Here is a 23,131-nt window from a genome sequence, read left to right as displayed (position 1 = left end):
TGTCACCGCTTGTTCCTCATCAACTCCGAGCTTGTCCGTTGATCCAACGTACGGAAGTTTCTTCATCCTCACCTCCACATCACGACATCTCTGCCTCTACCACGGCCTATCATGAGTAAGAGAAACGTCACAGCAACGAATGATCCACGATCTCCCTCGAGGATCTTCCGCCGGTATGCTCATCAACGTCAAACTGTCGATGAATGATGAGTCACTGGGTTGCGACGGTTGAAGAACAGCCGCAGCACGACCGGGGAAGGTGACGTGGACCGTGGTTTAGATACACACCCCACGTAGCACCGAGTACGTACCACGGAGATTGGTAAGGGTACGTGTACCGTGAGCATACGCCCTGCATGCGACGGTCGTGCGGAAGCCCGTACTGTACGCGTACGCGGTCAGGCGTCAATGGTGAGTTGAGACCGGTCACTACGTACAAGTCTACTCGTGGATTGCCACACGTTGCATGCGGAGCCGCATCACGTCCATGATCTCAGGACGAGCCATGAACTCAACAAAAGAGCGCAAGCATGCAGGAAAGAGCGTAAATCGGCATGAGACATGGCTCCTTGTCGCTGATCACGGACAGTGCAACGGGTGGGACCGAGTTTCAGCGTTGGATTACGCAAGCATGAAGCACCCTTCATTTAGCGAAGAGGTATCTCAGTATCGACGTCGTAACACAACCCAATCCAATGGTATCCTTCCATATCCATTTCCCAGCGCCTTGAACACCAGCTATACCATCATCACAATCCCGCCTTGACAACCAACACACTAGCTCCCAGTCTGCCCTCCCAGACCTTCTCAGCAAGAACACCCAGTGTTGCTGCTGCACTCGAGCTACTCCTTATCTCGTCTGCTGTGTTCTCCCTCTCCAATATATTGTTCCTCGCTACGTTCCTACCCAGCACGATGAGATCACCAGCGTTCCTCGGCGACTGTCCGACCTCGATGCTCGCGCGGGCAATGACATCCTGAATGGGCGCAGTGGAAGCCATAGTCTCGAAGACGACACGGCTTGCCAGATCGACAGGCAGTGAAGCGCGGAGCGAAGCGAAGAAGGCTGCATCCTGCTCGCGGGATGTGGTTGTTGTTGTGACTACTTCCCCGGCCTTTCCTAGAACCGTTGACGAAACAGGTGAAGCTTGGCCGATAACGGATTCCGGAACATCAAAGTATACGACGGTAACAGTGACTTGAGGGTTCTCGGCCAACTGGAGGACCAAACGTAGTGCAGTCCGGTCGTCGTTGCCACCAAAGAAGGGGAAGAAGACGTGGTGGCTTCGATCCGCGATGGGTGCTGTGACCGCCTTGTCCCTGGCGCTAGACAAACTAACGCTGCTGTATGTCCTGGTAAGCTTCAGCCGCTGCTTCTGCTCTTTGTTCTTGCTGCCGCCAAAGTTCTTATTGATCAGGACTGCTACGGGTATACTGGCTTGTTCGAGTGTGTCGTGCACAAACGTGTTGTACGTTGACGCGGCTAGCTTATTCTTCGTTCCTTTGTCTTCGATAATGGCTTGCTCCGACATACCGCCTGTCTCGCTCCAGGGCAGGACTAGGAAATTGGAGTCAGATGCACGGGTAGCGAGGGTCTCGGCGAAAGACGATTCTGGCACAACGAGCACTTCGCCGCTGACAGCAAGGTTGTGGAGACGGCCAAAAGTGCGGAACGTGTTCACGACTGGGTCGTAGGCTGTGTAGGATTCTAGTTCTGAAACCTGCATGACGGAGGAGCCACGGTCGGTGAGGTTGAGTAGGCGGAGACCATAGGCTTCAACTGGTCGTGATGGTGCAGTTTCGACAAGTGACGTCTCGCCTGTCTCTTTGCTTGTGCTGATGTCTTTCGATGGGTGCGTCTTGGGCGCCGGCTTGTCCGCGTTGCCACCGAAGAGCGAGGTGAAGGCCAACAGGTTGGGCATGCTGTCCAGACGGAGGTAGATGGTCATCCGTTGGATCTTCTCAGCGGCCATCTTCTCGTAATTGATACCATCGGCACCTTCGTCTGAGCCGTCGAGAGGCTTGCCAGTGTCCCAGTCAATCTCGCCGCGACGCCATGCCTCAACCTTCTTCTGATACCAGGGAGGGTAGAAGTACATTGTCAATGGAGACGATGCAAAGGTAGTAACGAGGGCCATGACGACGAAGATGGTGAAGGTTCGAGTGCTGAGGATCTTGGCATTCAGTCCGATGTTCTGTGATTGTTAGTGCTGGCCTGATGCAGTGAGTGATGCTCGCTTACCAAGACGATAAGCTCCACCAATCCCTTGCAACTCATCAAAGAGCCCACAGCGAAGCATTCTCGCCACAGCATCTTGCTTCCGCGAGCTGCAAGTGTTGCACTCAGGAACTTGGAGAAGAACGCGACAGCGCAGACGCCGATGACGTACGCCCACACAATACCAGAGTCCAGGAGACCGATGTTGGTGTTCAGTCCCGAGAGAGTGAAGTAGAGCGGGAGGAACAGTGCTCCAATCAGATCCTCAATCTTTTCGGCGACTTTGATAGCAAAACCACCCTCGTGGGGACAGATGAGTCCCGCCATGAACGCTCCGAAAATGGGGTGAACGCCGATGATACCAGTGAAGAAGGCAGAGCCCAGGGCTATGAGCAGGGTCAGACTGATGATGCCTTGACTGGGACCATCTTGGAGTGCGCGAGATCGACGCAGAACGTAAACGAAGACTGGTCGGACGGCGTACACGAGGAACAACATGTATCCAGCGCAAGTGAGGAGGACCCATAGTGCTGACAGACCTGAACCGGCGTTGACTAGGGCTACGCAGAGAGCGAGAAGGATCCATCCTACAGCACATTAGTCGAAATACTAGCGGGGAAGCTGCGCGACTTACCAACAACGTCATTCCCAACACCCGCTGAAAGAACAATAACACCAACCGGCGTCATGAGCAGTTTCAGTTCCGTCAAGATACGACATAGCACCGGAAAAGCCTAGACGTCCAATTAGCACAAGAACGAACCCCCTCAAATCCCACAAGACTCACAGTAATGGCCATAGCCACACCAATGAACAGCATAAAAATCGCGAAATCAATTTGCACCGTCCCCGGCTCATCCTTGAACTCATTGTACAACCCCACCGCAATCGCACAACCTAGTCCAAACGGCACCGCCATACTCGCGAGCCCAACATTCAGCGCGGGCCGCCAATTGCTGAGTAGGAACCGCAGATCGACTTCCAATCCGATGATGAAGAGGAATAAGGTCAGCCCGAGGTTGGCGACTAGGTTCAAGTTGGTCATGGACTCGGTTGGGAAGATGGAGGATTGAAAGCCGGGGATGCGGCCCATGACGGAGGGGCCTAGGATGATGCCGCCGATGATTTCGGATATCACGCGTGGTTGGCGGATCTTGGAGAGGGGCCAGTTGAGGGCGCGGCAGAAGATGATGATTATGCCTGCCTGTTGCGTATATTGTCAGTATGCTTCTCCTTGAAGATTTTGGCAGATATCCAAGAACGACTCTAACTGGAGTCCTGCTTGCGGGTGGAGAGCCAGCGATATGGTACTGGGGTCGCGCAGACATTGAGATATGGTGGTTGTACTAGATCGGTGAAGCGTCTCACCAAGCCAAACCCCCAAACCCAATGTCTGGAATGGTAAAGACGACGTACCTGAACGATAAATAGAATAATCGGATGATTCTTGTCAAAATGCACAGGATTGACACCCTCAAGAATGCCCGCTTGCGGCGGAGCCTTGATAGGCTCCGTGGGCGCCGCACTCGCAGATGCCATAACAGAAGACATGTCGAACGAGCTCGAACCGGTAGGTCTAGTATGGTCGTAGTAGCAAAGCTGAGGGAACAAACGCAAAACACACTCCCCCACAAAAGGTTCACTACCCCAGAGTACTTAAAACGTGTGAAAAGAAACAGCGAATACCCCAGGCTAACATATACCGTCGATAATATTCCAGCGAACGGCCCCAGCCCAAAGCCCCGAACCTTCTAGGTCGCAAGCGGCATGGAGCGTCAGCCCAGGGTCTAGGCGTGTCTTCGCACGGCGTCTTGGACCTTTGAACTTTCTGTCCGCTGCGGCGCGGGCTGCGGAAGCTAAGCTGCAAGTTCCTTGAAATGCCACTTGTGGAGTGAATAACGTGCGGCTTGTGATTTGCGTTACCTGGCCCATGTGATGGTGAAAGTGCGTCCTCGTGCTGGACATCGCGAGCTACCCATGCTGCATCGACATTGGCATGAAGACTTGGAAGTGCGCGCATGCCTCTTCACCGCCCACGCCCGTGTGTCTACATTGGTGGTGAGGCAGGGTGGCAGGGTTTGTGGCGTTGGCTTGGGGTTCGCCAAGCGGCGCCGTCGTCAGCCTATCTGCTACAATGCGCGATCAGGCGATACCGTCGCGATCGAGCAGGGTGCATTGCAGGTTGCGATGTGATTATCTCTCAGGCAAAGATGTTGCGCCAAGGGGTGCAGCCGGTCCTTTGGTGGAGTGGGATGTGTTCAGATGACATGTGGTGAGGGAATTTAGGAGATTGGGGAGTTTCCCCGCGGTTCTGGGGTTGGTTCGTGGCACCTACCTGGCGGCGGAGCGGGCGGAAGTCACAGGGGACTTGTGTCACGATGACTTTATCGTGGTTTCCTGGCGCATGAAGAGGAAGGTTCGACGATGTTGTGGAGGCATGGTGTTTATGTGGAGAGACATCTGGCGTTCGTTGATTTGTTCCATCATACTGACACCATGTAGATGCTTCTACAACTTCTAGAGGCTTCACATTCACAACAAACAATACTTCCGCATGCAGTAACCTCTAGTTCAATATCTACAAATCCTCCAGGGCTAGCTCCACTATGTACAAGTCCCGACCCTGGACCATCTCCATCACCCTTGGCACATCTAACACCCAATCCTCTTCCCACTAACAACAACATCATCATACCAAATCGTATTCGTATCGCCCCCATAGCTCTCCCACCCAAAGTACGCGCCCGTTATCTTCGGCTTGACTGAACTCCTCGTCCACTGCCCTGCATTCGCATTAGTCGCGCCGTTGCCCACCGTCAACCCCGGAATCGTCGCATTGTTCAGCCACGTCTCTACACTGCCATCGGTGCCGAGATGGTACTCGAAGCACGTCCAGGCATTGGTTGGTAGTGCCTTTGAAGATGCGATGCCTTGTGGGCTGAGGTCGGGGAGAGTGGCGTCGTCGGTTTCGCGGTTGTACATGAGGATTTTGGACTGGCCGCCTATGCGGAGGTGTTTCTTCGCGCCTTGGGCGGAGTCGGGCATGGTGATGAAGGTTACGTGGGAGTCGGTTAGGGGCTTGGATGCTTTGCTGTAGGTATGTTAGTTCATGTTCCTTCTCCTGCAAGTCAAAGGAAGGCCTACAGGTACGTCCGCACGTAAACATCTCCAGCAGGAATCTTAGTTGTGCCAACGAAGATGTGGCCGCAGAAGCCTCCTGCGCCGTCAACACGGATGCTGTTCTTGCCTGTGTGCGCGGTCGTGCTGTCTAGGGTGACCTTTCCGCCTTGCGAACAGTCTGGGGCGTAGGTTGGCCAGGCGGTTTGGTCCCAGCCGTTCTCGAAGCCTTCGGTGACTTGGGAGAGGGCTGGTGCCGCGAGGGCTAGAGCGAAGAGTGCTGTTTGGCCGAACATGGCTTCTGTTGGTCTGGTGGAGTATGAGGTGCTGGCATACAAGATAGCGGCCAAGTGCTATTCCTTTATACTCTCCATTTCACAGCCCAAGCTTTTCCCTCCGTAGCTCAAGAGGTATAGTGCCATGCTTGTTCCGTGCTTGTTTCCAAAATATATGAGTTCGCGATTTAGTGGACGCCAGAGTGGTTAAAGTGTCGGCAGATCGTGCGCCTTACCCCAGGTAAATGTTCGGCTTTGTGCCATTTAGATTGCTTCGAAATTTAGCGTGGTACATGTTTATATTACAACGTCACCTGAGAGAAGGTTTCGCCGCCACTTCTCACAAAGATTGATTGTGGTATGCGAATTCATATTGCGTCGGACCGGTGCGTGGGGCGGTGAAGTTGAGGACCGTGGCAATACAAACACCATTGCGCATCGCGCCGAAAGGACATGTTTGACTCTTTCATTCGATAGCTCGTAAGCTAGCCTCTAAAACAGTTGTATATAAGTAATCCGCAATGATGCAATTCGGCCAGCGCTACAGAAACAGCTTCAAGACGCTGAAAATAGAGGACGCCAGAGGCGCCTACAAAAGAGACCAATTTTCCTAACCAATGGAAGAGATGACAGGAGAGATGGGGTATGTATATCCACCGTGGGGGTATTACATATTGTACGGACCAGCCTTTGGGAAAAGACTAATAAAGAAGAGACGGTGGACGTGATGGTGGAATGCGAGACGCGGCTGTATAGCGATCTCTTAATGCTGGAGGAATAGACTCGGCTGGTGGGTTGATTACGCAACGGTGTTGGCAGCGGCCTTGTTGACTTGTGTGACAACCACAGCAATGACAACAACAACGATGATGATGAGCAGGAGGACGAGCAGGCACCACCACTTCTTGCGGTTGCGGCTGCGGGCCTTGACAATAGCACCGTCGATCTCCACGTTGGCGGCCTTGACGTTGTCGTGGATCTCCTCGCCCTTTTGCTCGATGTTGGCGACAAGCGGCTCTTGCTCCTGGACGATCTGGTCGAGATCCTGGAATAGCTGGGCAAGCTCCACCATTTGACGTTCTATGTTCTGAATGGCTTCGTGACGCTCCTTGACGTTGCGCAGGGTGGATGAGGCTTGGCCGCGGCGGTCTGAGTTAAGGAGCTGGAAGGTGTTAGTTTAACCATGTGATTGACGAATTGAGCTACTTACAGCCTGCTGGAAGATGGGCGCATCGGGGTCTGATACTGCATCGCGGACCTCCTGTTCGGTAGCATCTGGGCGCACAATGCGGTATTGGCGCTCGGCAGCTGCTTGTGAATCCCTTCGGAAATCCGACTCGAGTTGTTGGTACTTGTTGATGGTCGCCTTGAGTCTTCGGTCGACCTTGCCGACTTGTGGAGCGTTCCTTGGGTGACCTGAGTCGGGCTTCGACTTGATGGCCTTGACGCGGCCGACGAGGCCACGGTAGCCGGTCATGATCTGCGAGCTGAGGTTGTTGATCTCGCCCGAGGGCATGTCTGGGCGCGCCAGTGACTGCTTGAAGACACGGTCGAGGTTGCTGAGCTGTGCATCGAGGTCGTCGAGGGCGCGGTCGACTTCGCGGCATTCGTCGAGGATGGCATTGGGGTTCGCGCTGGCGCCGCCGCCGGGGTAGTTTTGCATCTCTACATCGCCTGTGCTATGTTAGAGATAGCCGTTGAGGTTGTGGCGCATCGGAGACGTACCATAGCCGCCCTGGTTGTAGTTGTTGTAGCCAGCCGGGCTGGCGTCGCGTGCGTCGTAGGGGTTACCGCCATAGGATCCTATCTGGCCGTAGCCCTTGTTTCCGTACTGTTCGTCCGCAGCAGCCATGGTCAGCGTGTGTAAATGTGTAGTGTAGTGGAGTGGATGGTGTTGTAGGAGGGCACAGTCAAGCGGGTACGCTGACAGAGAGGGAACTTACGCTCATTCTGAAACAGGCCCTGTGTGGTCTGAGTGGACGTGAAGACTCCTGAGACAGCCGACTGCAAACGCGGGAAGCGGCACTAGAGTAGCGGTGGGCTCGTGACTAGGCGAAGGGTGAATTGAGGTCAAACGCGCTTGAGCTCGAATCAATGTTGTCAATGCTGTACAAAGGCTGGCGACAGAAGATAAATGTGTTTCAGCTCTGCGATGTTTCCTGGGGCTGAGTGGCAGAGTGGACCGCACATGCAGGAGGCGCTGGGCTAGCTCCATGGGGCTGGTAAGCAGCGGCGCGTCGTTGACCCGCAGCGGCGAAGAACCTCACTCTAATTTTGGCACACGCACATGCTTCGGCGTCTAGAAGGCACCTGGGCACTTTTTGGGCTGCAAACTTGCTATTCGCTTGCACTACTTTCGCGTTCACTCTTGACTTCCGCCTCATCTCGTAAAGAGTCTCCGAGTCGGCCACAGCGCTGACGCAGCTTCACGGTCATCGCAGGAAGGTCTGCGCTAGACTCAGCCTTGCAGACCGCATCTCAGCTTATGAACGCCTCCACTTCTTGGTTGGACTCCACGTCTCTGTAGCTTGGGAGCGCAAGTCTAGCCAACATATACGCCCCACCGGATGAGATGCACACCGCACATACTAAGTGGCTGGCGCGCCTGCAGTCCCCCAGCGCGTCTTCTCATCACCCCCAGCCCACGACTTCTCTTGGTAGCCCAGTCGCTGTTTAACTTCGTCTACTGTCGCCTTGTCTCCTGTGTTCTTGCCAATGTTGTCGCTAATCTTAACGGCGTAACGCCCCGCAGCGGAGGCGATCTTGATCACAATGTTGAGGGGCACAGACTTGTTGCCTGTTGTTTGCTCGACAAAATCATCTGTCATGGTCAGCCATGTCTGAAAGCTTGTCACTTGCGCACTTACTTGTCAGGAATGTTCCAACACCGAAAGTGGGCTGGAACCCTGCTGCTTCCGCTGCAGCCTTGTATTTGAAGCACAGCTCAAGGTTCAAAGAGTCGGAGAATACGATGGTCTTTTTATCCTTAATGCCTTCCTGGTCGTAGAAGTCGCGCATCATCTTGATGAACTCCAACGGGTCTCCAGAGTCCTGTCGCACGCCTGCGAATACCTCGGCATAAGTCTGCCTCGATCCTAGATTTCCATCGTATGGTGCTTGGATCGGCGGGTTGGTTGACGCCATTGTCTCCACGGCATCGTTGTTGGTGGTTTGGCCAGCTGACGCCAGCGTTGTGCCACCGCCTGGGATAGCCGTGGTAACGCGAGGAATCTGCTTCTTGAAAGCTCTCAGGAAGGTCGGTGTGCCGAAGGTATCCGTGAGTGCGATGCTCAAGACGCCTGCGCCAAACGTCGCTGTCCAGTATTCCAGGGCAATCTCGTTTGCGCTCTCGTAGTTGTTGGTAATGGCAGCCACACCCATGAACCACTCGTGCGCGACGGTGCCCACAGGAACGAGGTCGTGCTTCATAGCGAAGTGGACATTGCTCGTCCCTGAGAGTTTGCCTTTCCACCCTGCCTTGTCGCCTTCGTCAGCTGCCCGGCGCAAGCCCTGCAGCACTAGATCCTGAGTGTGGTAGTCGCGACGTCTCCGCGAGCCAAACTCGGAGAAGATGCATCCTCCTTCCAGCAGACTCCGCCCCTTCTGGTATGCCTTTTCGACTTGGCCCTCATGGCTCCAGTCTGTCTCGACGAACTTGAAGTATGCCTCGCTGACCAGCGCGAGTAACGGAATTTCATACAGGATGGTATCTAACCAAAGGCCCTCGGTGTGGATGTGGAAGTCGCCGCTGTCGCTGTCTGACCCAGTGTCGTTCGCGGGTTGGAAAGATAGCTTGAGCTGTTTGGAGGGCTTGAGGCGGAACGTGGAGAGGAAGTGGAGGTATTGCGCGTTCAGGTAGGGGCAGGTGTTCTTGAGGAACGCGATTTCGGCGTCGGACACGGTTATATTCTCGAGTTCTGGAGGGTTAGCCATCGTAAGAGTAGTAGGGAGGAAATGACGTACTATCTACTTGCGCTTGTAACCACTTGAAGGCTGCGCGATTCAGTTTCTTGTCGGGCGTGCGATTCGTGAAGCCGTAGGTGACTGAGACATCTGGGAAGAACTTGAGTATGCAACATTGCATAGTCAGCTTGTAGAGATCCGTGTCTAAGAGGGAGATGATGCCCTCGGGCAGGTTGGCTGGTTCCGCGGCCATGGTTGTGTGTCGGGTGTATTGCGCGATTGTGTGATTCAGCCTCAGGGTTGCACTTGCGATCGCGATAGATGGAGGGGTGGTGGGGCAGGCGCGAGGTTATAAGGGCGCGTAGAGTGGGTCGCGCGTAACTGTGGTAGAGGATGAGAAACCTCGTGTGCTCAAAGGCGTGGGACAAAGGTCAATGCTAAACGTGCGCATTCACCAGACAGAGTATGTTCCGAGCAGTGACGGCATGCGGCGCGTGAAGTCATCGAAGGCTAGCGCCGATTGCCGTCAGCCCTACCAGTCAAGAAACCCTGGAGGCGCATGAAGCCTGGACTCGTTCCGCTCTTCACACGCCTCAGGGTCCAGCAACCGTCGCTCCTTACCTCGCATAGACCCAAGAGATGCTCGTTGCCGTCTCGATTCTGGCACTCTCGCTGTCCTTCCTGGTCTATCAGCGCCCGCCATCCACATGGCTCGCCTTCATTACTCGCTTCACGCGCTCTGGCGCGTCGTCGATACCTGAGCAGTCGCAGCATGGCGAGACAGACCATAGCACCCCCGCGGCGGAGCAGCGCATAGAGCTGCAGACTCCAACAAAGCATGAAGATAGCAGAGTGACTGCAAAGAGCCCATCGCCCGAGTCCACACCAAAAGCTGCACCGGTTTCTGAAAAGGATACGCCTGCAGTGCCTACCTTTACGCTCAACGAGCACGAGAGCTCCGACGAGGATGAAGAAGACAACCTCCCACCGCCCTCATTCCCAGCCATGAACTCCGCCCAGCGAGCCTCGAAGCCGCCCTCGCTATCCGCCATGCCCCCTCCGTCCACCATGCCTCCACCCAGCAAGCCTTCGCTCATGGCCCCGCCACCAAAACCCACAACCTCGCTCATGCCGCCACCCCGAGTCGCAGCTTCAAACCTGCGCGCCCTCCCCAACACCTCTACCCAGTCAATGCGCGTACCCACAACCGGGCCCCTTCCGAACCGCGGCCCGCTACCCAATCGCGGCCCACCGACCTCAAACGGCAGCCTGGGGCTTCCACCCACCGCAGGCGCCACACTCAAGACACCAAATGCGCGAGGCAAGGTACTCTTGTCGCCCGGCCACTCGCCACTCGACTGGGCCTATCTGCAGAAGTCAGGCAAGAACTTGTCGGGCGTTGACTCGATGATACGCGTTACACCCGCTATGCTCAAGGAGAAGAACGGGCGCAAGGGGAAGCCCGCGTGGTCGAGCTATCAGGGCAAGGTGTATAACATCTCGCCCTATCTGCCGTTTCATCCTGGTGGAGAGGGCGAGCTGAAGAGGGCGGCGGGTAAGGACGGGACGAAGCTGTTTATGGAGGTGCATCCCTGGGTGAATTGGGAGAATATGCTCGGCGAGTGTATGGTGGGGATTATGGTTAGCGAAGAGCAGGCGCCGAGTGATGCGGGCGGATTGGAGGATATGGATTGAGGTATGATACCCTATAGACCAATGCATTAGACGGCGTTTGAATCGAAGTTGTTACCACAGCATACAGTACACAATCACGCGATAGCAAGAACTTGAGGGCGCTGCGAGACGGATACATGCCGAGATGTGTTTGCTGATGTCAACACGGAGAACATGCCAGCTGTATACATCGAGTTGGTGAGGCAGCGTTCACAGGTGTAATGAGCTTTGAGTACCTCCAGGATATATCGTAAGATATCGAATTGTAAGGAGTACCGAACATGTAGGTCTAATTTGATCCTTCACCCACGACTACCACAGGGAAACGAACAGCGCAACGCATGTTCATACATGGCCAACGCTGTCAGAACTCCCATGACGCCAGCCCTGTCTCACTGAGATACCAAGTCCTCGACATACTGCGCGCCATCGACCTCTCGAAGCAAAGAAACACAGCATCAACCGTGCTACCTTTCTCCGGAGACCTCATCTCATAATCCCGAAGCAAAGCAAGGATGTAATCAACCATCGCCGCTCTCTTCTTGACGCTCTCGTCGCCGTACTTCTTCGATAAGAAGCCAAAGCGTCGGTCTGCGCCATCTTCGTCCGGACACCGCCCGGCCCTAGTTCCTGAGCAAAGCAACCACATCATCAGCTGTCGCTGCCTCCACCTTGGCGCTCTCGATGCCATGCTCATGGGTAAAGAAGCCAAAGCTCTGACCTTCAGCCTTCATATCCAGCTCTTCTCCACTGTGCCTCTTATGTAAGAGGTTACAGCGTCAGCCTGCGCCATCCGCCCGCTCAAGCAAAGAAGACACCGAGCCTGCTCGGGCCGTCTTCCTTGAGGGCGTCCGCGCCAATCTCGACCTCCGGTGAGACAGCCACAGAATACTGTGGGACCTCAACTCAAGGCCTTCCAACCCACCCGAACGCTCAAGCAAAAGAGGACACAGAATCTGTGTAGCCTTCTACTTGAGACCGTCCATGCCATCCTCGATCTTCGGTGAGACAGCCACAGACTCTGTGGTGCCTCGATATCGAGGAACTGCTCCCTAGCGCCATTGTTCCATCTCTTGATAGTGTCCTTAGACTGACTTGCTTCGCCATTCACTCCAGATGTGCTTGTTTTTGGCTGGAGTGGACCGACATCAGTAGTGTCTCGCCGGTAAAGTCAGGACCATGGTCACTACCATGGCGCTAACCGACCTGGTCGAGTTTCTTTTGATGGTTTTGTCGGCCGAGCGTTGTATGGCGGCTATGAGCGTGGCATCCTAAGACAGATGTTAGTTTGGGTGTGACTGAGTATTCTGGATACATACCTTTTTCCTTGCCGCTTCGAGCCTTTTTGTTAGGCTTTCAAGGAGTTTAGCCAGGCCATTTTGACTATTTTGGCCAATTTTGTGGTGGGTGGGTGTGGTGGAAGGTGGCAGTGTTGTGAGCGGAGGAAAATTTTCAGTAGGTGAGTGCGCAGTGGAGGAAAGAGCGATGAAAGAGCGTGCGTCATCGCACGTGCACCAGGCCGAACACGATAATGGCTGTGATCAGTGAGTCTACACTATCTAGGATAGCTATATCTATCTCTTCACTGCATCATATGGCCTGCTTTCCGGGTGTGTCTCGAGGCGTGGTTAGCAGCTTCCGACTGCATCCGTACTAACACATCACCGCGAGGCTCGTATTCCGTATCACCTGGGAGGCACTCGCTACGCCGAAAATTTTCAAATGAATCTGTTGAGAGCATTGTATACCTCGGAGTACACTATGACATGAGTTACACTGCCAGGGATGACGGGCTTGCACTGCTCGATCCTGGACAAGTCTCAATATTGAATAGCGGCCCTAAAAGGAGTGAAAAATCCCTCTGATTCAGTTCGTGCAAATACAAATCAACCCTTGTTCTCTAACCGCGTGACGATAACAGGAAGCAGCACAGCGCAACATGCCACCATGTACGCACTCACACCAAACGCCCCTTGAACATCATACTGGAACCGCGACCAAAGAACACCAAAAAGCAGACTACCTAGGTAGCGATTAGAAACACCACGAGAACAGTCAGCGCAAGCGTATCGCGATCCAAGCCCTCATCGTAGTAGATACCCCATCCCTCAGCAGGCTGCCCGACCTGACCTCGCAGCTCACCACATGTACGCTTCGGGAGCTGATCTAGTATCCAGGTGTCTTTCTCGTGGACGTCTGTCGGACATGTGAATGACCTTGCAAGATAGACTGGTGGTATTGGTGGATATGTGGCTGGCGGGCCGGGGATACAGCGATACTCTGCTCCTGGTGAAGGCTCAACTTTCGGGGGAGGAGGTATACATTCGCAACTGACTTGCCCTGTGATGTTGGTGACGCAACACGGGTCGTGGTGTCGCACGTCAACACTGCCACCGATCGGAAGGCGGAATTTGACGAAGGAAATGCCTTTGACGCTTCTCAGCGAGAGCATGTGGAGGAAGCGACCACGGTGACGGAGGTATTGCTTTCTCAAGAAGCACAGTAATGCGCGATCAGTAGTGACATCTTCGATCCGTTCCTGCTGCAAAACCTCTCGGAGTCGATTGCGATGCATGCAAGCCAGTAGATGGAAAATGCTTTGTTGGGGCTGCGGGGTGTTGGTAGTACTGGTAGCAGTGCACGGTGTGTTGTGCTGGGAAAGGCATGACGAAGATCTCGTTGTGGAGCCACTAAAGATCGATGTAACTGCCTTTCGGATCTACTGTATGGGATGCGGTGCGATGTATTGCTGGTTTCCAGACTGACGACTACGAGCCGAGACGCGCACTTTGGCACCGGAGGTACGTCGCATGTGGCCAACGAGTACTCACGCGGTACTTGACAGTATCACATTATTCCCCTGTACCGTGCAGCATCAATCATGTGCTAGTCATCAGGATGATATCGTCTAAAAAACTGTCAAGAGAATTCCACCAGCCAAGGTATCACTAACGAACAAACAAAAACATTGGTATACAATACGCCACCCACGCGCCACCTCTACAAAAAACGTCACCTCCCATCTATGCTTTCATTCATAAAATTCATAAACACAAGTACTCGACACAGTGTGACACTTATAAGGATCCAAGCAACCATCAAAACTCGATACCTTACAGTCGTACCCTGGACAGCCCCATACCGTCGGTGCGCAGCATGTTTTTGTCGTCTTAGTTATTGACTCTTCAGTATAGGTATCTTTTCTGGTGTGACAGAAATACAGGCCCGACCCGCAGTCCGCATTTACTTCACATTTTGCCTTGGGGGGCAAAATTGAGGGCTTCGGCGTGATTTCGGCACTTGGGGGTTGGGATTGAGGTTGAGTTTGGAAGGTTTGCGTGGGTGAAAATGATCTTCCTTCCTCGACGGCGGTCGAGATGGAGTCAGCGAAGGTGGAGATGCTGACGGGCGAGCTCGGCATGGAAGCTGTGAGCGTCTGGGTGTATCAGTATGCCGCTACTACCTTGTGCGTGCTGTACTCACAGAATGATCGTTGGTTCGGTCCGCCTGACTCTTCATTCCATATATAACTCCGAATATCACGCCAAAGAGGATCGCAACGAGTGCTACTATTCCAACTATGGCAACGGCTTTGTGCTGTCGAAAAGAGACGGAAGGGTTGAAGTGGTTGCTCTGATGGGCACCTCCATGGTTTTCCTTGCGGTGAATTTGTGTATTGAAGTTTTCTCCCCTGTTGGCAACCTGGTTCAAGCCGCTTGTCTGGGCTTCAGCGAGGTCGATATTCGTATAATGTGAAGACATGTTATGACAAAGCGTTAGTAACTTTGTATCGAGAGGATATGCATGGAAGCTCCAGTGTGGGGTTCCTGTCAGGAAACTGACCTGCATAAGCCAGCAGGGACTGTTGCTTCCTGTGGTTGTGTAAAGGGGGCCGTTCTCCGGTGAAACCGATCTTGCTATCGCCATCGCCTCTACTTTCGCAGAACGTCCAATAAAAATGAAAGATGCAACTTGGCAGGCAACCAGAACCCTTAATTCTAAGCGCCGAGTCTCGGTGTTTTGACTTGGACCCAAAAGGCCAACATCACCTAATTTTATCTAGGGGCCGAGGCTGCGAGGTCCTGCTCCTGTAAGATGACCTCAAGACCAGGCACGGGTAGCCCAAGCACTGACAGAGTTCGTAGCGGTTTTCCAAATGCTTTAAACTCCATCAAGGCCATCGGCATAGTAGAAGAAAAACGATCGGAGGCAAGCTTGCGGCAAGGGGCTGCAATGAGTCGTTGTTGAGACGATCTGCTTCAGGCTTCCTGCGAACTTGTCGCAGTATGAAGCCTTGTGCCAGAAACGTTGTGGCGTTATTGGCCCGTTCATTTGATATGGCTATGCAAGCCAGATAACCTTGTTCGACAAAAGTCTTGTCCGTGTAACCTTGGGGCCTTGTGGCGTCACTGCACCTACGATACAGCAAGCGGGGTCCGAAAGGCTTCAGTCAGGTTCCCAATCGGTTTATTGAGCAAAATCGAACATGTTATCGTGAGGCTCTGCAATCGCCGGATATGGACGTGTCGGTAACAATCTGTCAGCCCTCTCCTCACCGGTTCGAATTTCATGGCCCGAGCCTTGTGATACCGATCGGCCTTCTTCTCCGCGGACACGGCTTACAAGGCTGAAAAGCCTTTTCGGACACGACAGTCGTGGCTGATACACCGATTGACCGGTCGAGTATATGGCAACTGCAGCTGCGCCCTGCTTGTTGCAGCACACCTGTGCAGAATACACCCTCTTAACTCTCTAGGCCCCCGTTTCCCTCAAACCACCCATGTTTATCCGGATACGGCACGGCAAAAAGCGATGGAAGTTATCGGATGCGCTGCGAGTGTCAGCCAGCTATTGGTATATGTAACTGCGTCTGCCTTCCGCTTACACAGCCTGTGTTCTGTACTTCGACGTGGGGATTCCATCTATCGCGACGAGGAAACCAATATCAGCCTCTTGCTTAATATTCTTCATCGCCTTCCAGGTCAAGACAAACAAGCCGACGACCCTATCTTCCCTATCTTGCTCGGTATCTCAGGCTTCGCATCCCGAGCGCTGCACCTCCTCCAACCCAGAACGTTCTGCGGTATCAACTGGACTCCTTTAATATCGCAAGACAAAATACAGTTGGCCTTCCAGTCCCTTGACAAGCAAAGAAGACTGCTTCACTTGTACATATCCCAAGCACATCACGAAGCTCTTCTAGATCTTCGAGAGACTATCGATAAATCGAGTATAGCGAATTCCGGTGGAACCTTTCCGGAAAATCCAATGGAGTCAACGGAGTCGCCTGGGTCGACCAGTACTCCTGCCACGCCTGCTACGCCTGCTACTCCTGCTACATCTGCTACACCTGCTATCACTGGTTATGTGCCTCTTCCGCCGACAGCAGCGAGCTCGACTACTACTACTACGCCTGCCTCGACGTATAGTACTCCAACCCAGGCGGCGCCACCCCCTAGGACAGTCTTCAAAGTAAGTACACACATCCAGTAAAGTACGATCTGAACGAGTTACTGACACCTGTGTAGTACTCAGCACGCGGTTCAAAGACTCATGGTACCGTCTCGCACATGAACCGCCCGACCCTTCCCGACGAAACCGATCTCAATTTCGATGAATCCGAGGTATATCCGCATGCGGTGAGCTCGATAGGAAACCAGCACGAACTCTCAGACCGGGCGGTCGTGACACTCAGTGCACGACAAAATGCCATCCAGGAACCTCAACCTGAAGCAGCTTCTCAAGGACGTGTGCTTGGCACGAGTGGACAAGCAAATAACCCAGATATTCGTATTGCGAACAAAAGGAACACAGACCCTAATGCGCGATTGAAGGTAGAGAAGGACAAAAAAGGAAACTCTCGGGTTGTTCGGCGTCAAGACTGATGAGGCGAACTAAGTACAACCCTACTGCAGGACACACCGAGTCGAGATTCTTTTCAGGCACGCGATGTCGTTATCATTTTCGATCCATGTCTTCCTCATCTGGCAGGCGATATAATTTCGACGCCACAAACCGACTTTCGCTGTATATGAGCTCCATGTAGCAGGACGACCATGTCGGCTTTGCTGGCCTTTGTATTCACGTCGTGGCGTATGATCGGCTCTCTACTTTCGTATGTTGAGGCCGATTCCCTGATTCCTGTTACGATACCGATGTCAATCTTGTCCAACTACTGGATGATTAGTAGCATTGTCCATCTCTTCTCTCCTGCAGCGATAAGGCCAGAGATATCGCGCAATCAGTATATTTGGACCATCGACTAAGACACTTCTTCATAGTTAGCAGCTGCACTATGCGCGGAAAATACTTTACTTTTTCTCCGAAGTCGGTACCCCTTTCCAACGCCTCGCTTCTTCTGCATCCACTCAAGTGAGCTTAGTGCAAAACTGTGACGCATATCTAGACGCATCTGAACTATAGCGGAAACCTTCTAGAAGGAAGACAATCGATGTCAGATCTGCAAAACCCAGGTGCGTGCGCAGAGATTCGGATGCGCCGGATGCGCATGTCAGCGACACGAAGCTGTTGTCCATGCAAGGAAGAAACCGAACATGTGTGAATAGGTCTTCTCCTACGCTGTAGCCCACAGCGGCGAAATATAGGCATCTTAGAACAGCAAGAAGCATTCTTGACTTCTAGCTCTCTACTTGTGTATACGTTGCCCTGTGCTCCACATTGTAGTAGGCACACTTTGATATTTTTCCGTGCTCTAGACGCTGACGGCCTCTCTCACATGCGCGCTTGCCTCCCAAAACCAGTTCGTACTGGCCCAGCAGGGCGGTAGCTTCTGTCGCGGTCGGTAGAAAGTCGTGGGAGGCGGGCCGAAGGCGAAAAAGGACGCAGATGCCGAAAGTTTGACGTGCAGCGAGCCATCGTATTGTCATACAAGGCTGAAGCTCCTCGAGCAACTTTCCACGAACGGAAGGTCAGGAGCGATATTACGCATGATCGGGCGTAGGCACTTGGCTGGCTGAGAAGGATCGCGACTGTGCTCGGCCAAGTCATTTTTCCCGGGGTAAAAGAAAGGCTAACGGGCCGTGCGCGCATACTCATCAAAAGAAGGCCCTCCTCAAAGCATGACGAGAAGAGCTCATTGGAGTAGCTGCTGTTGATTAATCAAGATCTTGTATCTTGTGTTCCGAGTCGTGCGTCGCATGGCTCGAATGCGTTTCGATGCCTGTGCACACCAGGGCTTCCATACCTCTTTTTCTAGAAAGATACCCACGTCCATCTCCCGTGGATGCGTCGAAGGGTACCACATTTGTCGTCAACCTGCGCACGCCATGGTTTTGGTGTGCAGCCGTGCGCAGAACCTGCCGGCAGTCCGGCTGCTTTGGGGATAGGCGGGCCAGGCGGGCCATTGACACTACGCTCGGATAGCCCGATGTTTGAAGCTTGCGTGAGATTGAACGTACAGTGTTCAGAGCGTATCATGTTAGTGAGATTCAGTGCGTCGCTTCGTGACGGAGGTTTTGCACCCAGAGGGAACCTGGTTAGGAGAACCTGGTGTTGATGATCTTGTCCTGGGGGATAATCCGGAGCTAGCGCCGATCAGATTGTAGTGACCTTCATCACCACCGCAGTCGCGCCGCGACATCAGACCTGGACTCGATGAGTACACGATGTCGTTGAGAAGAACACGGCTCATTGCTTGCGAGTGTGTAATCATCCGGTGTTTCCACAAGCTCCCGCTGCCTATCCACCAACCACGATCTGAGGTTTGACCTTCACATTAACCGAAGGAAGAGCTCCTCGTGGCCCAGCCGAAGCCACTGACCCTCTCCAGTGGTGCCGAGACTTTTCGACACTCAAAATACAGTAATGCCGGCCGTGCCGCAGGTCGGTCTTTGGGTCGGTGGTATGCATGATCGCACGCCTGTCAGATGACGCTCTGTTCCCCTCATCCCAGGTGGGAGGTTTAGCTGTTGTTGACTTTCGGGTGAGTTGCTTCACAGACCACCGTGTTGCGCAGAAACCACGAGGCAAAAGACAACATAACGGCGGGCGCAAGATTGAAGCCATTGCCTTCTAGAGCATCCCCACGCGCCGGGAATATCTCCTGCTACGTTTCGCATATAACCCGCTGCAACGCTTGTGGGCTAGCAAGCACCTTCCCACGCTGCGGCTAGGACCATGTGGATGCCACGAGCGACGCTAGCGTTGATGGGTGGGGACCGGGGTCATCGCGTCTCTTCTCCCCAGCTTATAGTGGATCTGTAGATTACGATACTCCTTGTCGTGGGTTCATGGCATCTCTCAGCAAGCTGGGGCCCTAAAGCCGATTGTACATCATCGCCGCTTGCCCCCAGGGTAGTGCCTCTCTGTGCCTGCGCTGGTGCTCGGTCAAACGCCATATTTTTACTTTACTTCGCCTACGATATATTTTTGACTTTAGGTTCGACATGTTAGTTTTGGACAGCCGGAGGCCTCTTTCTTTTTAGGTGTACCCTATATACCCTTCGAAACGTTGCAGGATCAATCGTTCGTCAATCGCAATGACCATTCGGGAACCCCTGGACGTCGAATCGGCCTCGTTCGTACTACCGGCGCATATTCATCCGTGGTTACGCTCAGTTGTCGCTCTGGGATTCATCAGCTTCTTCGCATCAGTAGCACTGCTTTTCTTACTCACCTATAAACTGGTATCCTGGCAACTACGGTCGAAACGAAGCAACCAATTCGTCATTCTGATATTCAACCTCCTCTGGGCGGACATTCAACAAGCACTTGCCTTCTTACTGAACGTCGAATGGCTACGACTGGGATCCGTCGAAGTCACCAATCCAATATGTTTTGCGCAGGGCTGGCTGGTCTCCACGGGTGACTTGGGAAGTGGAGTTTGGTGCTTCGTTATCGGATTGCACACATTTGCTTCCGTCATCTTGGACTTTCGTCTGAAGCCACGGAGTTTCTACATCTGCATCTTTCTCCTATGGGCCTTCATCTTGGGGGTATCTTCAATTGGCCTTGGTATGCATGGGCAAAGCATCTACGTGCGATCCGGAGTATGGTGTTGGATCCATCACGACCTAGAAGACTTGCGGTTATGGACCCACTACATTTGGATTTTTGCGTTGTAAGTTTCTGAATCCCACAAGACATGTCACTACTCTAACACTTGTTGCAGTGAATTTGGGAACGTCCTGATATACGCCATTATCTACACGATGCTGTCGATCCGAATCCGCTCCGGCTACTACACGACCGAAGAAGCCAAGCGCGTACGTTCCATCGCAAACCTCATGGTTGTATACCCGCTCGTCTACGTCGTATGCACCATTCCCCTGGCCTCCGCCCGAATGGCGTCCATGTCCGGCAACCCACCCTCGCTGGCTCGTCTTTGCTTATCAGGAGCAATGATCACATCAAACGGTTGGCTAGATGTACTTCTATACGCATGCACACGACGCATCATGATATTTTCCGATGAGCCACCCTCTGACGACGACGTCATGGACACCTTCGCTGCATTCTGGATTGAGAAGCCCAAGCGCTTCGGAGGCGAATGCACAATCGAAGCGACGAACGCACATACAAGGAGAGGACGGTCGAAGAGTAGGATTACGTTACCATCAGGAAGTGAAAGCTCAGACGATCTCTGTGGGTTCGGTACAAAGGACATCAAGCTGGTCACTACAACAAAGGTCATAAGCGAGCCCGCACAGCCAGAAGACTTTGAAGAGATGGACGCCGAGGCACGTATCACACGACCTCGTACACCGACGGGACGATGGAGCGAGGAGACGACAGATACAGACAGAAGTCGTAATCTGAGCTTGAAGGAACAAGCGATACCTCACATCGCACCTTGAGGCTGCCTACTTGGATACAGAACAACAAACAATCATCACAACATGCGTCGGCTGTCTACATGCACATGAGATGCGCGGCAAAGTCTGAGGACCTGCACCTACTAGCGTCGTGCAAGGGCGGAAGCAGAAAGTCTGTTAAGCTCAATATTCGCAAACGCAGGACAATGTCCATATGGCGGTGCGACTGACGGGACGTGCTTAATGGGACACAGTAGAAGCGATCACCACTACTACCACTAGAAGTGCCATCGCCATACCAGCGCGGCACATGCATGAAGCGAAGGCCTCGCCCAAACATATAGACAATAGAGACGAACATTACGACCACCTATCTCTCAAATGATGCACTGTCACCACTCTTATACATTCTCATATATCCTGAAACCTATTCCCCACAAACACACCGTCACATCTCCCCAACCTAAAGACCCGTCCCCGTCCCATTCGCCAACGCAGCAGTCAACCTCTTCCCATAATCCAGCGTATACGCCGAATCCACAAACTCATCGAAATACCTAACCTTCGTACCATCTTCCGTAAATGTCAAGATAAGCGCGTACTCATTCCCATACGGCCCAATCGCAGTCGTCGCCGTACTTCGCGCGTGAAGAATGCATGTGTGTGCCTCGGGGTCGTGCGTTTCTTGTAGGACTCTAGCCTGTGTTCGTCTTAGTCAGTTGTCTGGCTGTGTTGGTGTGGAATTGAGATATGAGGATGCGTACCGTAAAGTTCTTGTACAAAGGCTCGATTCTTTTGAAGAATACGCGGTATTCGTCGTTGGTCATGGCTGTGCGGTTCAAGCTGGCGGGTAGGATGTTTTGCTTGCAGTCTGGAGTTCGGTAACCGAGGATACGCTCAATGTCCCAGGCGTTGTAGGCGGCGATGACTTCTTTGGCTATGACCTTTTGTGCGGCGAGACTGGGTGGTTGTTAGGCGGATGTATTGAGGGGGTAGAGGTTCTGGAAGTCTTGGAGAGAACTGTGGTAGTTACTAATGGGGACTCACTTGGCCTGGGGGATGACCTCAGCGTTGACCAGACATTTGTTCAGGTTCAGACCTATCCAGATGTCGCTGGTAGCTAGTGTTTCGGGGCTAGGGAAGGATGAGGCAGCAGCAAGGGTGAATATAGTTGAGGTGAAAAGGGTTGAGAGTTTCATGATGGCTGTATGGCTCGACTATGAGTTCGGTGTCGCGGCGTGTTGAACACTTACGTGAGTAGAAGCATATTATGTGTGTTGATGAGAGACTTTATGTACTCTTGAGGGATCACTACTGATGCATGCCGCTAGAGTACCTCGAACGCCAACGCTAGGCTTGAGAACATTGGCTTCATATCATAGGGTTGGAATATCCGGCTGGCTGAGCCCATCTCCCGTTTCTGCGGCCTCGAAATGGGAAACAATGACATGGCCTAAGAAGGATACCCTACTCCACTCACTACCTTGCCAGGTTCACACGGTCTTCTACAGCTGGAAGCTCGTGAGCTAGAAAAAAGACCACCCTTGGAGAAGCTCGGGTGGCGTCATCGCTAGGCTGTGCATCAGCTGATCGCTTGCTATCGTCACGGTAGAGACGGAATACTTCCAGTCCCGGATCGTGGCTTAGCGGTGTATCGGGCTCAACGTGGAACTTGATATCCAGTGTTGCATGAGGCTTGGTGGGCGAGCTTGCATACAGCTGAGGTCGAAGACTAAGGTAAGCGAAGCGAATGAAACATGTCGGAGTAGCAGCCGGGACAAAACATCGGGACTGGTGGTGCATCCATTTTGTAGACCTAAGGTCTGGGTATTTTGGGGGCCTAATTGCCTCTGCTCTTTGAGCTAATGGCACCTCTTTGCTTTTCTTCTGCTCCTCCTCACGTGGATATGTATATCCCTCGTCATAGTGCCACCTTGACCAACCAGATTTGGCTCCAGACTAACACCTCAGTCGCAAGCCAAGCTGTGAAATCGTAATGAGAGACTCGTCAAATGTAGAAACTACACAAGCGATGTCAGTCAAATCCGAGAATCGCTAGTGCCTTAGGCTAGATGTAATCGTCAGCACAGTGAGCTGAATGATGGCCGAGGCGTGTCGGAATTGCAAGATCCCCTTTAAGCATATGAAGTCTGAGTGAAGTGAACATAGCA

The 23,131-nt window shown here is 53.2% G+C and overlaps 7 protein-coding genes across 7 annotated transcripts; 2 read left to right on the top strand and 5 right to left on the bottom strand.

Moving 5' to 3' along the window:
• Positions 1–749: 749 nt before the first annotated feature.
• J4E88_002358 (uncharacterized protein) lies at positions 750–3,769 on the bottom strand (the record flags this gene model as incomplete). Its single annotated transcript, XM_049396023.1, has 6 exons — positions 750–2,195; positions 2,243–2,805; positions 2,853–2,952; positions 3,006–3,422; positions 3,635–3,718; positions 3,761–3,769. 6 exons carry the CDS (start codon positions 3,767–3,769, stop codon positions 750–752), a joined length of 2,619 nt encoding a protein of 872 aa, XP_049258427.1.
• A 1,101-nt stretch (positions 3,770–4,870) lies between these two features.
• Positions 4,871–5,631, bottom strand: J4E88_002357 (uncharacterized protein; the record flags this gene model as incomplete). Its single annotated transcript, XM_049396022.1, has 2 exons — positions 4,871–5,309; positions 5,363–5,631. 2 exons carry the CDS (start codon positions 5,629–5,631, stop codon positions 4,871–4,873), a joined length of 708 nt encoding a protein of 235 aa, XP_049258426.1.
• A 778-nt stretch (positions 5,632–6,409) lies between these two features.
• Positions 6,410–7,462, bottom strand: J4E88_002356 (uncharacterized protein; the record flags this gene model as incomplete). The annotated part of the gene is made up of 3 exons (XM_049396021.1): positions 6,410–6,772; positions 6,821–7,284; positions 7,336–7,462. The coding sequence occupies 3 exons, from the start codon at positions 7,460–7,462 to the stop codon at positions 6,410–6,412; spliced, it is 954 nt and encodes a 317-aa protein (XP_049258425.1).
• A 736-nt stretch (positions 7,463–8,198) lies between these two features.
• Positions 8,199–9,766, bottom strand: J4E88_002355 (uncharacterized protein; the record flags this gene model as incomplete). The annotated part of the gene is made up of 3 exons (XM_049396020.1): positions 8,199–8,431; positions 8,478–9,527; positions 9,574–9,766. 3 exons carry the CDS (start codon positions 9,764–9,766, stop codon positions 8,199–8,201), a joined length of 1,476 nt encoding a protein of 491 aa, XP_049258424.1.
• Positions 9,767–10,152: 386 nt separating this feature from the next.
• Positions 10,153–11,208, top strand: J4E88_002354 (uncharacterized protein; the record flags this gene model as incomplete). Its single annotated transcript, XM_049396019.1, has 1 exon — positions 10,153–11,208. One exon carries the CDS (start codon positions 10,153–10,155, stop codon positions 11,206–11,208), a length of 1,056 nt encoding a protein of 351 aa, XP_049258423.1.
• Positions 11,209–19,685: 8,477 nt separating this feature from the next.
• Positions 19,686–21,002, top strand: J4E88_002353 (uncharacterized protein; the record flags this gene model as incomplete). Its single annotated transcript, XM_049396018.1, has 2 exons — positions 19,686–20,266; positions 20,318–21,002. 2 exons carry the CDS (start codon positions 19,686–19,688, stop codon positions 21,000–21,002), a joined length of 1,266 nt encoding a protein of 421 aa, XP_049258422.1.
• A 560-nt stretch (positions 21,003–21,562) lies between these two features.
• Positions 21,563–22,159, bottom strand: J4E88_002352 (uncharacterized protein; the record flags this gene model as incomplete). The annotated part of the gene is made up of 3 exons (XM_049396017.1): positions 21,563–21,655; positions 21,725–21,920; positions 22,008–22,159. The coding sequence occupies 3 exons, from the start codon at positions 22,157–22,159 to the stop codon at positions 21,563–21,565; spliced, it is 441 nt and encodes a 146-aa protein (XP_049258421.1).
• Positions 22,160–23,131: the final 972 nt, after the last annotated feature.

This window comes from Alternaria novae-zelandiae, assembly GCF_023758075.1.
Source record: "Alternaria novae-zelandiae strain BMP 2774 chromosome Unknown scaffold_3, whole genome shotgun sequence".
NCBI classification, from domain to species: Eukaryota; Fungi; Ascomycota; class Dothideomycetes; order Pleosporales; family Pleosporaceae; genus Alternaria; species Alternaria novae-zelandiae.
This window is presented reverse-complemented; position numbering and strand designations above follow the sequence as displayed.